The sequence below is a fragment of the Chenopodium quinoa genome, unplaced genomic scaffold (assembly GCF_001683475.1).
Source record: "Chenopodium quinoa cultivar QQ74 unplaced genomic scaffold, ASM168347v1, whole genome shotgun sequence".
NCBI lineage: Eukaryota > Viridiplantae > Streptophyta > Magnoliopsida > Caryophyllales > Amaranthaceae > Chenopodium > Chenopodium quinoa.
In genome coordinates this window covers 5,178,480-5,193,847 of record NW_018743850.1, presented here as the reverse complement: position 1 = coordinate 5,193,847, position 15,368 = coordinate 5,178,480, and the positions used below count along the sequence as shown (strand labels likewise).

The window sequence follows — 15,368 nt, the reverse complement described above, 5'->3', positions numbered from 1 at the left end:
TATGGACGTACTATATACTAAATTGGAGAGATCAATATATATTTTATATTTAATTTATAGAATAACGTGAGAAAGAAGTAAATACGCATGTATATAGAGAATTGTAGTTCATATAGCTAAGACTTTGACGTTAATTAAATAAACAAAATAAAATAAATTTACTACATTGAATCCATCAAATTATTATTTTGAACCTAGGTTGTAACAATTTTAGGACCTCTATAAAATCTTCTTCTGGTATTCTCTAATACTATTATTATTCTTTCACCTTTGTGTAGTTGAAAGAACAAACATGCCCATTTTAATTTTCTGCAAGCACAAGATGATGCATGTTTTTCCTCCCTATTTACTTTCACTACTTCTCATCTGCTTCTTTGTTGGCACCACCGCGAAGATCACAACTTCAATCTCTCACAATGGTACGTCGTTTAATTTAGTTTTTGTATGGATTTTTTTTTCTTTGTTGGTATATATGAAATTGCATGCATGGTACTTTGGGAGTTAACAAGCTTTTTAATTCATATAATTAATACCAAATAGGTTTCTTCAAAAATAAATAACAAAGAGGTACGGTTTAGATATATAGTCAATAGTAAGGTCGTGATTTTATCAATAATTAAGTGAGTTTAGGCTAAATAGCTAACTATTAGCCTTAGCCACCAAACATTGAATAGAAAACAAATTATTTTCTCTTTTAAGCACGTACTCAACTTCAACACATACTAAACTAATGATGTTATTTTATTTTTATATTTATGTTGTCTCAGATATCTAGCATACATGTTAATCTTTAGGTAATTTACTAAGAGATCCGGCAATTTATATCATTGTATTAACAATCTCTTACAAAATAATAGGAGTAATATTCATCACTAGTACATAAGGAAGACTAGGGACGATATTATATGTTTTATGTTTACGGAGAGCCACAAAAGATAACTGGTATAAGAGGTAATTAATCTTGTGCGTGCTAGACTTATCATGTACCACACTCAATACTTTAATCAACTAAGATAGCTGACATCATATGTGGAGATAGGAGCATAGAGAGTACATTAGTACGTACACGGGGCTTCAACCCCTACTAACTAGCTATATGATCTCTATGATGTATTTATAGCAACAATTTGGTTTGAACTAGCTAGTAGTAGAGTTAAATAATCCATATAGGTGATCGATGAGGAAATGCAATGTATATATAGTATCATTCCTAACAGGCCAAAAAGTTTTTTTTTTTTTTTTTTTTTTTTTTTGGTTGTTAAAACCTTATTTTAAGAAGTCTGATCCATCAACAAGTCGATAATTAAACTAGCTACTATATTAAAATACATATTTAGCTTGATATGTAACGTACTTTGTATCATTGATACTAGTCATACTACTGTTATTGACATATTTATTTGATATTTTTTCTTAATTATTACTTTAAATTGTCGACTGATTGGATGCAAATTTGATGTCCATTGCTTAGGAGGAGTTGCTTCCAGAAAAGACATTACAACTCTTTCTTATGCAAAGGTATAGTTTCAATTAATTTCATCCTCATGCATGCACCTAAAAATATTAATTTAGCGTACAATATTTACAATTTTCTTATTTATTACAAAATACATCATGTAAATGAAAGAGAAATGTACATGTACCGTCATTCATGGCATAAAATACAAAATAGATCATTACATACATGATTCAACATAGATATGCACGTATGTACGACAAATTCGTTATCATTATTATCATTTCTTGTCCGATACGTACTTGAATATGACAACCAAACTCGAGTCTGTGCAACATAGCCCGTACATGTATAGATTTGATTGGTTCACAATGAGATATGTACAAAGCTCTTAAATGACATGTTTTATACAGGTAACACCAATGATAATAACTAGCACCTCTACTAATAAGCGAAACAAGCATGAAGGAGAGACGATAAGCTGGATGATAAATCGTACAAGAAAGTTGAATCAAGTAAACATGGAAGTAGTAGAGACGACTCCAAATAATAAGAAGTCATCTACAAAAAACAATGTAGTTGTTACAAAATGCGACGATGTATCTTCATCAAAATCAGTATCCTCGTCGGTTAAAGAAGGTTCAAGTAATGAAAAATGTCAAAAACTTGGAAGAAAACTTATACCAAGAAAACAAGATATGGATACTTTTGTAGCTTACGCTGATTATCGTGGACCGCAACGCCATCCGCCAAGGAACAATTAATCATATTAATCAAAGATGAATTACTTAATTATAATACAATTAAGCTTGAACTCCATATATTTTTGTTTTGGTTGCACCATTAAAAATGGTGTTATATAATTGTAATGTTTTAACTTATTATCGTTTGTTTGTACTTTGATTATCTTTTGTTTGTTGTAGTGTTTGTAATCTTATATAGTATACCTATGTCTTTAAGTAACAAAAATGGTCATCAAGACCTAAGTTTTCTTAAATTCTACCATTTTTTAGTTATATGCGGGTAAACTTTAACAATAAAAAAAATTACCCGACCTATTAAAATGGTCGATCAATCTTAGCTTTGAAATTCGCGGAAACAATAAACCCTATCATGACCAAAGAACACAAACCTCAATATAATAAAAAAAAAAAAAAAAAAAAGGAAAAAAGAGAAGCTTTTAATCAAAGGGAGAAAAGGGGGAGTTAGGGGCTTAGGGTTCTTTAGAAGTCATATCAATTTCACAAAAAAAGAAGATTTAAAATGTGGTTTCTAATGAAATTTCTGTAAAATTTTTGAATTTTATTATCATACTTATGCCAGTAATGACAAGATAAAAAGTATTATTCCGTATTTTTAATCGTATAATAAGTGGATCAATTCATTTCATACTCCATTCTGTCCAAAAAATACAAGGTCTAAACTACTCTTTCAAAATTTCTAAGTCACACAGCTAATGGATCGGATAATAAATAATGAGATTGGTGTTGTCCACTCTTGGATAAGTTAAGTCCCACTCCCACCCTCTTAATCATTCCTCCACCACAACTAGTACTAATAGAATTATTATCGCTTTGTCCCCGTTTATCTCTTGAAAATGATCACATTGGCATTTAGATAAAGTACTGATTTTGAAAGCAAATGGACTTGAATATATAATCTTCCCATCATACTAGAATCATTCTTATGTAAATTTTTTTATTTCTTCTTTTCACACTTTGTTGTAATTATAGTAGTTAGAAATGGCTAAGACATTTTCACTTGGCCTCCAATGATAAACTATAGGCATTAATTGCATTAAGGCTTTTTTTAAAAAAAAAACAATAATAAATTAAAATAAAATGAATGACAATATAAAATTGAATTTAATTAATAATATATTAAATCTGATAAACGGGCCTAGGCCAGACCCGTCACGAGTGTCCATTTTACAAGTCTAAGGAAGTTCCACCTCAACGCAAATTATTCTTTGGATCATAGTCCATCTAGAATAGTTGCACCACGCCTATACTTTTGAATATTTAGTAAAAAAATCTGAACAATTGCAAATTTTGAACATTTAGTAAAAAAAAATCCGAACATCGAAAATTTTGAACATTTAGTAAAATATCATAGTCCGTCTAGAATAGTTGCACCACACCTATACTTTTGAACATTTAGTAAAAATATTTGAATAATTGCAACTTTTGAACATTTAGTAAAAAAAATTCCAAACATTGAAAATTTTGAAGATTTGGTAAAAATATCTGAACAATCGCAATGTACCACGCCTATACTTTTTGAACAATTAGTAAAAAAAACCTGAACAATTGCAAATTTTGAACATTTAGTAAAAAAAATCCGAACACCACAAATTTTGAACATTCAATAAAAATATCTGAACAATCGCAATGTACTACGCCTATACTTTTGAACATTTAGTAAGAAAATCTGAGCAATTGCAAATTTTGAACATTTAGTAAAAAATCTGAACATCGCAAATTTTGAACATTTAGTAAAAATATCTGAACAATCGCAATGTACCACGCCTATACTTTTGAACATTTAATAAAAAAATTTGAACAATTACCTGTGATCTAGCTATTCTAGATGAATTAGGGTGCACAATAAACTTATTACCACCTTAAAACCATATGATAATGAGGGGAGTAACCCTTTAGCCACAAAATCATAAATCAATTTATTTTTATAATCTTAACCCAAGACATCATTCGAGTCCAAGTCATTTCCCTCCCTCTCTTTTGTATTTCTGATTTGCTAAATATGGTCAGGGTGGGCCACTTTATATTCCATAATCTCCATGTTTAGCCATACATTATTACTACCTGGTTTGTATGTTAGTAGCAGATCATTGGTTAGCAATGCTTTGTATTTTAATTATGATATATACCAAGTAATAAATTACTAGTATGTATAATAGGACTATATTTGGGTTTTTCACAAGTGTGCTAGTGCGTATATACAGAATAGTTGTAGTATGTACAATAGGACTATATTTGGGTTTTTTACAAGTGTGCTAGTGCGTATATACAAAATAGTTGTCCCACATCGAAAGAGTGTGGGAGTTTATTATGGTGATTTATTAACAACAAGATGTGTGAGATACATTTCCGAATATCATATGAGTTAAGAAATCTCACGCATTTTATGTGTTAAAGCCTACACGACTTTTGATTCATGACCGTCGAATTTCATAATCTCCGTCTCACTTTTGTTTAAAAGCCATATCATCCATGATTAAGCATGTATGTGTATAGAAAAAGATTAAAGTTTTAATCAATGTAATGCCAATAACATTAACATCCATGTTAATAATTTGAACTCACCCCCAAAAAGAAGTCATTATTGTCATATTAATTATATTAATTATATATATTAAGTATATATATATAATATACTTTCTCCGTTCTTTTTTACTTTAACCCGTTTTGACTTTTACACTATTCACTGCCTTTCCTTTGACCATTTTTTATGAATTATATACTTCCTCCGTTAATGGTTATGTGCAACATTTGTACCGGTTGCAGAGGCCGAGGCAAAAGTTTTTAAACATGCTTATTGAAATATGAGGGGCATATACTTAAACACTAATCCAATTATTAAAAAAAATCCACAATTAATTAAAACCACAACAACCAATCCCAGAACCCAGAATCTCCACCACCACCGTCCAACCCATCGTAAACCGCCACTACCACCACCACCAAACCCACTGAAAACCCACACACCCACTGAAAACTTCCGTAAACCACCACCACCAGCGAATACCACCAAAACCCAACGAAAACAACCACCAAAATCCACCAACAACAACCACCAAAACCCCAAAAGCCCCAATTAAACGACCACCACCACGAATTGCTGAATTAATTACAATTAAACCACCACCACGAAACCGAACACCACGCCACCCACTACGCTACGCAACCCAACACCACGCCACCAACCACCTTCGAAATCAACCACCACAAAACCTTGAACTAAACCCAGACCCACAATCACCGACATCTAGATCCACACCCGAGACCCACAAAACCTAGATGAAGGAGGAATGAGATTGCATATTTGACGAAGTTCGAGGGCAGCGTGGGTAGGGGAAAGAGAGGGGAGTCGACGTTGCCGGGGAATCGATCCGTTTAGGGTGGTTTTAAGGGTGGTGTTTAGGGTTAGGGTGCCGGCAGCCGACACGGAGGGGAAGGGGTGGCTGTCGGGAAAGAAGATGATGAGAGATGATGATGATGAACTGCAGATTGAAGAAATGAGAGATGATGAGAGATGAAGATGGAGGAGAAAGGTGTGGTGGGGAGATGAAGCTGCCAAGATATCTGATTTTTTTGGAGGATAAGCTTACATAATTAAGTTAGATTAGGGTTGTAGATAGGTGTAGTATTATGTGCTAATAATTTTTTAGTAAGGGTATTTTGATCATTTTGATATAAAAATGTTACTAAAATAGGAAAGAAATAAGTTTGTTGCAAATAATAGTTAACACTCGTTTTTGGTAAATGTTGCAGATAACCGAGGAATTATAAGTTACAACATATTCATATGAGATCTTGTTAGATTTGTCTTTATAAGTACTATCAAAAGTAATTTTTATAATTTTTACTTATGAAGAAATAAAGTTATTGTTAGTTAAAATATAAAATAAGAAGGATGAGAAGCAATCTAACCATCCAAATCTAATAATCATACGATCACAATCATCTCATATCAAAAGCGCGAGATCGTCAGCTACAACTATGTCCGTCTTCGATTCTTCCGCATCTGGTTATTTTTACACGCTCCTCCACTCCTCTGTCAATTCATTATCGTTTATTTTGTTCCCCAATCCATAGTAGTTTCTCTCTCTTATCAATAATTGTTAAATTAAAGCAAATTTCTGCAACTATTACTCTACTAGTCTACTTCTACTTCTAAATGTCAGAGACTAAATGAATTGAACAAGTTGATATTGAACACTACTTCTTCATAGTGCAAAATGAAACGAATAATACTGTAGTATACTAGTAACTATAAATTAATAAATATAATCATTGAATATTTCCAAATCTCATACCTTTATCAGATTATATGTTTGAAATTCATGAACATTTAATTTTAAAAATATGAAGATCCAAAATCAATAAATCTCATTGAGAATTGATGACTGATGAGAGTAGATATGGTCATCTTGAGTAATTGATGTTATAGGAGAGAAATTGCACATTCCTATAATTAATGCACATTTATTTATTAAATTATGCACATTGTGTTTAAAAACTTTGCATATTCAATCTAAAATCTATGCATATATCTAGTTAAGAAAAAACATATGCACATCGAATAATAAAAATATGCACATTTTGTGTAACAAAAATGCACATTTGATTGTGGAGTTGGATTATATATATATATAGAGGGTCGGGATCTAATGAGAAGGATTTTAAGACGAGAAGGATGAGAAGGAATCTTAGCCATACAAATCATTTAATCCAATGGATCATGTAAAAGCTGGAAACAAGCCCAGATTTAGTTTTTACAAGTAATATTTTTTTTCAATCTAACCAAAGAGGAATTGAAAAGCCCGATACTACTGCCACCATCCATTAACAACTCCATATGCTGCTTCCTTTTTCCATAAACACAACAACATATCTTGTGTATTTTTCACTCCTTAAATTTTCCACTACTTTTCAAAGATTTGTTTAACTTTTGGTATTTATCAAGAGCCATAATTTCGTAATTGCTAGATTTCTTACTCTTATAATTCTTATTCTAATCTGGATAAAGTTATCGAACTAATGTCGTCAATGGCGCTACAACAAAGAGGTATAGAGTAACTAAATGAATTTACAATTGTAATTAAATGAATACACAATTATAATTAATTGATATACTTGTTAAATTGGTGTATCTAATTCAAAAGGATGCACATTCACATTAACACACCTGCAACAACAGAGGATGAGAGAGAGAACGGGAGGTTGAATGGAAGGGTCTCATATGTAAATGAGTAATTGGAGTTAAAATTATGCATATGCTAAAGTTAATTTATGCATATTTAGTTTAAAAGTTATGCACAATCATTAATTTGAGGTTTCGTGAAATCTTTCGATTGAACACATGTAGCATCTTAATGTAAATAGAGGATGAGGGGAAAGAGAAGTAGCGTCTCTTAGTTGAATGAATTTGATATTATGCATATTTAGAAGTAAGATTATGCACATCTTATTCAAAATTTATGCACATCGTATTTAAGTCAAAAAAATATTTGCACATTTAGTTTAAAAAATTTGCAAATTTAGTACAAAAATTATGCACATAGAATACTCATTTTAAGGAACTTCACATTTGACCCTATATATATATATATATATATATATATATATATATATATATATATATATATATATATATATATATATATATATATATATATATATTTGTTTTTTTTTTTTGAATAACTACAGAAATATAGATTAAATTTTTACTATAATTGCTCCTTTGATATGTATTTAAGGAAGAATATGCTTTTACATTAATTTTCCAAAAATAACTGGAAAATTTTCATAAAATTTATACTCCGTATAATTAATACACAATTATTCACTTTAGCTAAGTCATCATTATAAAAATACATGTCATCATCATATTGTGTCCCACGACTCCCACTAAACCTGGGCTCGGGTCGGGTTGGCCCGCGTGTCGCCCGGCACGGCCCACTGTTTGACGCAGCCCGGCACGGCCCGAACTCCAGCACGCCACGGCACGAAAGTTGAACTTCGTGCCACGGGTCGTGCCACAGACAGGGTTATGAATTCCCAGGCACGGCCCGGCACGAGCACGACCAGGGCCCGCCGTGCTGGCACGCAGGCACGGCCCGCGGGCCAACGGTCATATAACCGTTTAAAAGCAACGGCTAGTTGCATAATTAGCCAAAAAAACGGCTACTTAACGGCTATATTTTTGCCAATTTGCTCCCCAAAAATTCTATAAATACCCACCTCCATTTCATTCCCAAATCACAAAATCACAATCTCTTCTTCTTATCTCTTATATTCTCTAAATCTCTAATAATCCTTATTTTCTTAAATTCTCTAATTATTCTCTTAAATTCTCTAATTATTTTCCTAATATCGGAAAAAATTAAAAAGTTCGTAATCGTAATTAGTGGAGCGTTGAAGCACGGTTGTAAGATCTAAACTAATCTTAAATTTATTATTGTTATTATTAGAATAATCTTGTTTAATTATTATTGTTGTTAATTGTTATTATTGTTGTTATAATTGTTGTTATTAATTATTATTATTGTTACAATTGTTGTTATTATTTATTTTTGTTGTTATTGTTATAGTTGTTGTTATTAATTAATTATTATTATTGATATTTTTATTGTTAAAATTGTTGTTATTAATTATTATTATTATAGTTAACCACTTTTTATTAAAAAATTAATTGTTAATTATGGCATCGAACAACCCATCATCTAGGTCTAGGGCGAAAGGCCGACTTACCCGTAGTAGTAGTTCTAGGGAACCACCAAGTACAACGAGCCCCCAAATTTCGAGTCAAACCAATGACCCCATTTACTTCCCCCCGGGCTATGAGCCATATAATATGTCGGGATTTCCAGCACCACCACTAAACCAATTTCCACCACCACCAAACCAATTTCCACCACCACCACCAAACCAATTTCCACCATCAAACCAATATCAAAATCCACAACAATTCCCACAATTCGGTGAATTCCCACCTAATTATATCGGTGATCAACAAAACTATTGTTCTAGCCAAGGTAGCCAAGAAAGTACCCGAATTCCCTCCGGTTCTACCCCTTCTACTGCCACTACTAATGCAGATACACATCATGAATGGTTAACCGAAAGTGAGATGATACTTTTGAAAAACCGAAGGAGTGAGGTATGGCGTTATTTTGTCCTAGATAAAGAGGGTCAACAATATGAAAAATGTAAAACATGTAATGGTGTATTCACGACATTTACCAAAAACGGGACGGGACACTTAACTAGACACATGAAAGCTTGTGCAAAACCAGCTAGTGATCCAACCCAGCCCAAAATTTCCCAATTCCATCCATACGGCTTTACATACAACTATGAGAGGGATAGGGATGAACTAGGAAAAATGATAGTACACGCCGAACAACCTTTTCTTTTCTCGGAAAGGGACGCATTCAACACCTACATTAACAAAGCACTACAACCCCAACATAAAAGAATCTCTAGGAAAACCGTTCGTTCCGCCGCAATGAAAAATTTCCTAGAGTACAAAGTCCGGTTACAAGCCGAATTGAGTAACCTTAATTGTAGAGTATCTTTAACAGCCGATTCTTGGGATAGTGGTTATAAATATCACTATTTATGTGTGACTTGCCATTGGGTAGATGATCAATGGTTGTTACAAAAAAGAATAATACATTTCAAAATGCTGGAATACCCACACACCGGCATTAACATTGCTCACCATTTAATGCAAGCAATAGACGAATACAACCTTCGAGATAATATGATGTCTATGACTTTTGATAATGCAACCTCTATGACATACACAGCTAATCTTATCAAACAAAACTTAACCGATGTACTATTAGACGGTGAAGCTCTTCATACTAGATGTGTTTGCCATGTACTTAACTTATGTGTACAGGATGGAGTTCGGGCAATTGGCCCATACTACAGCAAAACCAGAGATGTTATTATGTCTATTAATAGCTCTAACATGAGATACCAAGAGTGGAAGAGTTTTTTAAAGCAACAAAAGATAAGGGTAATAAAAATTAGAACCGATTGCCCAACTAGGTGGAATTCCACCTATGACATGTTAACAAAGGCAATTGAGTACAAGGGCCCGTTAACATTATTTTACAACCAAAAATTTCCACAAAATGCTTTGTATGATGATGATTGGAATAACTGTGAAAGATATATGCAATTTTTACAGTTATTATATAACATGACGTATTGTTTTTCTACTGTTTACAATCCTTGTGCTCAAAACTTTCTTTCTAATGCATGCTTACTCGCCCAACTTTTCGCTGATCATTGCCATCAAAGTGATTATGATCAGTATCTTCCAGCAATGGAAACAAAGTGGCGTAAATATTATAGTGAAATTCCTTTGATTTATATTTTTGCTTCCATATTAGATCCTAGGAAAAAGTATGAAAACACATTTATGTTAGTTGACATTTACTTTCAATGCATGTTTCTTGACGATGATGTAGAAAACTATAAGACTAATGTGAAGGATCAGTTTTTTGCTTTATATAGAGTCTATGAAGCCAAATATGGCACCGTTCCTCGCTCAGGGCCTTCCCAACCATCCAAAAACGTAAGTAAGAAGGCCAAACATTTATTTTCACAAGCTACTAACTTGATTTCAAGGTTTTCAGGTGATTCATCAATCAGGAGAACGCAAAGCGACGTCTCGGAGTTGCAGATGTACCTGAGTTACGACTTCACCAAAGGCATGGACGACGATGAGATAAACAGCCTCGACCTCCTTGCATGGTGGAAACAACAAAGCTCGAAGCATCCAACTTTGGCGGCAATGGCACGAGACATTCTTGCTATCCAAGTTTCCTCCGTCGCCTCCGAACGAGCTTTCAGCGCATCCGGAAGGGTTTTAGACGATAGAAGAACAAGTCTAAAACCCGAAACACTAGAAATGTGCGTGTGTTTCAAAGATTGGTTGGATGCAGAAAATCGCTCACAAGACCGTTCTTACGACCACAACGACAACGAAGAAGGAACCTCCGCTTTCGGTTCGGGTTCGGCTAGTTCCCAATCTATGCAACTAGCCGATGACCTTGAAGGCGGAGGCGAAGACGAAGACGAAGACGAAGACGAGCAAGAAGAAGGAGAAGAAGAATAGACAATTATTGTATATTGTACAATTTTAATCATTATCAAATATCAATTTTATCAGTTTCCAATTTTTGTTTAATACCATCATTGTATGATTTTTATCATTGTTATCATTGTACAATTTTCTCAACTCAAGTAATAATAATATAAAGCACGCATTATTCACATCCAAAGTCCAATTTGCCTTTTTTCCCCGTTTTGTTACAATTTGTAAATTCATATTAAAAAAATAAAATTATACCAATTACTAATACAAAATTATATTTAATAAATCATAAACATTAAATTTTAAAGTAATAGTATAAAGTAAATATATAAATATAAATATTGAATATACAAAATTATAAAACATAAATATTCAACTTATAATTATAAAATTCATAACTTAATAACTTATAAACTTATAAAAGTTATAAGTTATAACCTTATAAAACTTATAATTATAATTTTATAACTTATATACATTATAAACTTATAATGTTGTCACTTAAAATAAAAAAAAAAAAAAAAAAAAAAATTGGAAACTGCCAGTCTGCCACCAGCCCGCAGCCCAGCCCGCAGGCCGGCACGGTACGAGCCCGCCAGGCACGAGGGTCATGCCGTGCCGTGGGCTAGCCTGTGAGAATGGCCGGCACGGCACGACACGAATTCATGGGCACGCCGGCACGACCGGCACGGCACGAACCAGCCCGTTGCCCGCCAGGCACGGCCCGCGGCGGCACAGCCCGGCACGATGCCCAGGTTTAACTCCCACCCCCTTATTATTAACATATTAAATACTTCGTAGTTATTCCTCTAGATATTTGATCATTATGTAGCACTCCATTCACAATAAGTCCATTTTTTAAAATTCGAGTAAATTAGAAAATACGATAGAAGTGCTGTTCTTCTTCATAGTTCCAACCCTTAACCTATTGATACAATATCTCATTTCAACTCTAAGAATGTTATCTAGGTGTAAGGAGATAGGAGAGTCGGTCAATAGAAGTGTTACGTAATTATGAAATGAACGTGGACTTTGTCCTTAATGGAAATTATTTATTTAGATTTAAAAAATATTATTTTATTTGTGCACCAAAAAAAATAAAAAAATAAAAAATAAATCTAAGTACTAATTATTAGAAATATGATGTTTTTTTTTTTAAATATGCCAAATATACACATGAAATTGCTATATCTAAAGGGTGGGAGTAGGCAATATATCATATTCAAAATCATAATTTTCACCAAAAAAAATATTCAAAATCATAATTCTATGGACCTCACATACAAATGGTAGGTATTAATTAATCAAATTTAAACAAGGATAAAGAGGGAAAAGTGTTACAAATTGCATAAAGTTGCTTAAAACAAATTTGCATAAAATCTTCTATTGCCTTCTTAAAACCGATAATCACTCTCACTAACAATTATACCAATCATTCTGCTTTGTCCTTCCAATAAACAAACAAAATTTCAAAAAAAAAAAAAAAAAAAAAATCCAAAATTATTGCTCTATATACAGCCAATTTTTCCACTTAACAGTTGTTATTTTCCTATCTAACACAAATTATGTGATAATATCAAACTCATTTGTCCTAATCAAATTTTAATTTTTTTTGAAAAAAAATTATGGGGTCTGCAACATCATCAATGGCATCAAAATTTGCCTTTTATCCTCCAGATCCACCAACATATAGAATTATAAGTGACGAAACAACTAAAAAACCGGCTCTTTCGAATGTTCTTAGGAGGGAAAATGTTGATGTGTTGAAGTTGTGCACAAAAAGAGGCAATCAAATTGTTGCTGTTTTTATTAAGAACCCTTCTGCTACATTAACTGTCCTGTATTCTCATGGTAATGCTGCTGATTTAGGCCAGATTTTTAACATCTTCTCTGAGCTTAGTGCTCATCTTGATGTTAATCTTATGGGGTTAGTGTCACATTTATATTATAAACCTTATACTATACAGTTATGTTCCAATTTTATTTAGTTGTTACACATTTTACAGGTATGATTACTCTGGTTATGGTCAATCTTCTGGGAAGGTATGTAATGTCTAATGTAATTATTATAAGTTTATAATTATGAACCTGTTAGATAAATTAATTACAGCTTTTGTGCTTCTATATTTGCTAATTATTGAATGTTAATCATGCTTAAACTTTTGTTTTTGGTAAATGTTTGAATAGCCAAGTGAGCAGGATACATATGCAGATATAGAAGCAGCATATAAATGTCTAGGAGAAAAGTATGGAGTAAAAGATGAAAACCTTATATTATATGGACAGTCTGTAGGGAGCGGTCCAACTCTCGAGCTAGCGATACGTGTTCCTCGTCTGAGGGCTGTAATCCTACATAGTGCCATCCTCTCAGGCATCCGTGTTATGTATCCTGTCAAACGAAGTTACTGGTTTGACATTTATAAGGTCTATTGTTCTCTTATGCTCATTCCATTGCAGCATTACTACTAACATGACAGATATTGGCCACTGTTTACGAGTCTCAGAGATTAACCTGTCATTGCTCGAAGTTTTGAATCGTAATTCTAACTTTTGTGTTATTTGTGTGTATAAATTATGATGCAGAACATAGACAAAGTTCCTCTAGTCAATTGTCCTGTTTTAGTTATCCATGTAAGTACTAAGTTTCGAGTATTTGGATCATAAGTTTCTGATAAATTATGAATTTCGACAGTTCAGTCTGACAGTACATTTGTTTTCGGAGTTTTTAAGGGAACAGCAGATGAAGTGGTGGATTACTCACATGGTAAAAAATTATGGGAACTATGCAAGGAAAAGTATGAACCTTTATGGGTGATAGGAGGAAATCACTGCAATTTGGAGCTTTATCCAGAGTACTTGAGGCATCTTACTAAGTTCATTTCAGCGATTCAGAAACTACCGCCTTCCCAAGATATAATACTAGAATCTGAGCAAATTAATGCAGATTTGTCGGAATCAGGTGGTGATGTAAAAGGAATTAGTTTTCGGTCTAGTACAGACCAAAGTGAAAAGTCTTCTTCTCGACTAATCAATGAGCACCGTGACAAGTCTAGAACAAGTGTTGATGATAAGGAGAAGCCCAGGGCAAGCAGTGATAGGAAAGAAAGAGCAAGGAGGAGCATTGACAAACAAAGCAAAACCAGAAATAGTACAGATCAAGCTGAGAAGCCGAGGAGAAGCTTTGATAGGTAAGCTAGCTAATGCTTAAGATCAAGTAGTGCAGTACTATCTAAAAAAAGTTCTATGCAAAAGATATACAACTACTTCATATTTTCTAAATTTGTGCTGTGTGATTCTGACAGGTTTGGAGACATGGTGAGATCGGTTGGGTTATGCAATGTTGATTGTTTTAAGCAAACAGCAACCGCAGTTTGATTAAGGTGGATCATAGGACATGCAGACTGCAATGTTAGTACTAAATCTCATAACTCATCGTCAAAATTCATTCTGTTCTAAGTTATTCTGATTCCGTATAAGGAAAAGAAACAAAGAATCTGATGTGCAAACGCTGAAGCTATACTGCGCCTAATTGGTGAAAATTATCATTGAAGAGTATACTTAAGTGTTGGTGTAAAGAAATGCTTAAAGGCAATTCTTGGCTGTGATAGTTGATCGAGTTGTTCACTTTTAACATGATTATGCAATAAGAGTGTAGAAAAGTCCTATTTTCCTCATAGCCCTTAGCTGTGGCTAGTCTCTTCTGTGTGCAGTTTCTGAGTGTCAGCTGCATGATAATGACCAGGACAAATTTTAGATTTTTCCATCATTCGAAAGATGCTCAAATTCACAGGTGAAACTTCATAATCTAGATGCTTTTTAATTTAAGCTATATGATAGAGTTCTCTCTGACAATTATTGAACCATCAATAAGTTTATATATGTGATTGAACTTGTGCATATAAGAATGTTAAATTTAAAGAAACATGATGGCTGCTTTCGACTTTAAATATGATTATCACGAACTCAACATACATGATAAATATCATCCATATAAACGGTACAAAAGTTACCTTAATCAAAAGACCAGGGTAGCTTCCTGCAACATTATGTATGT

General features: G+C 33.1%; 2 protein-coding genes across 2 annotated transcripts; both read left to right on the top strand.

The window, feature by feature from the left end:
• The first annotated feature begins 283 nt into the window (after nt 1-283).
• Nucleotides 284-3,401, top strand: LOC110685639. Its single transcript, XM_021862176.1, has 3 exons — nt 284-419; nt 1,472-1,518; nt 1,870-3,401. The coding sequence occupies exons 1-3, from the start codon at nt 293-295 to the stop codon at nt 2,218-2,220; spliced, it is 525 nt and encodes a 174-aa protein (XP_021717868.1). The 5' UTR covers nt 284-292; the 3' UTR covers nt 2,221-3,401.
• A 9,007-nt stretch (nt 3,402-12,408) lies between these two features.
• Nucleotides 12,409-14,990, top strand: LOC110686053 (protein ABHD17B-like). The gene is made up of 6 exons (XM_021862626.1): nt 12,409-13,241; nt 13,321-13,357; nt 13,502-13,738; nt 13,898-13,945; nt 14,045-14,502; nt 14,617-14,990. Exons 1-6 carry the CDS (start codon nt 12,940-12,942, stop codon nt 14,687-14,689), a joined length of 1,155 nt encoding a protein of 384 aa, XP_021718318.1. The 5' UTR covers nt 12,409-12,939; the 3' UTR covers nt 14,690-14,990.
• The last annotated feature ends 378 nt before the right edge of the window (nt 14,991-15,368 follow it).

Coding starts and splice junctions, on each gene's coding strand:
- LOC110685639 (XM_021862176.1), top strand. CDS start 293: ATGCCCATTTTAATTTTCTGCAAGCACAAGATGATGCATGTTTTTCCT. Junction 420..1,471: donor AACTTCAATCTCTCACAATG/GTACGTCGTTTA, acceptor TCCATTGCTTAG/GAGGAGTTGCTTCCAGAAAA. Junction 1,519..1,869: donor CAACTCTTTCTTATGCAAAG/GTATAGTTTCAA, acceptor TGTTTTATACAG/GTAACACCAATGATAATAAC.
- LOC110686053 (XM_021862626.1), top strand. CDS start 12,940: ATGGGGTCTGCAACATCATCAATGGCATCAAAATTTGCCTTTTATCCT. Junction 13,739..13,897: donor ACTGGTTTGACATTTATAAG/GTCTATTGTTCT, acceptor ATTATGATGCAG/AACATAGACAAAGTTCCTCT. Junction 14,503..14,616: donor CCGAGGAGAAGCTTTGATAG/GTAAGCTAGCTA, acceptor TGATTCTGACAG/GTTTGGAGACATGGTGAGAT.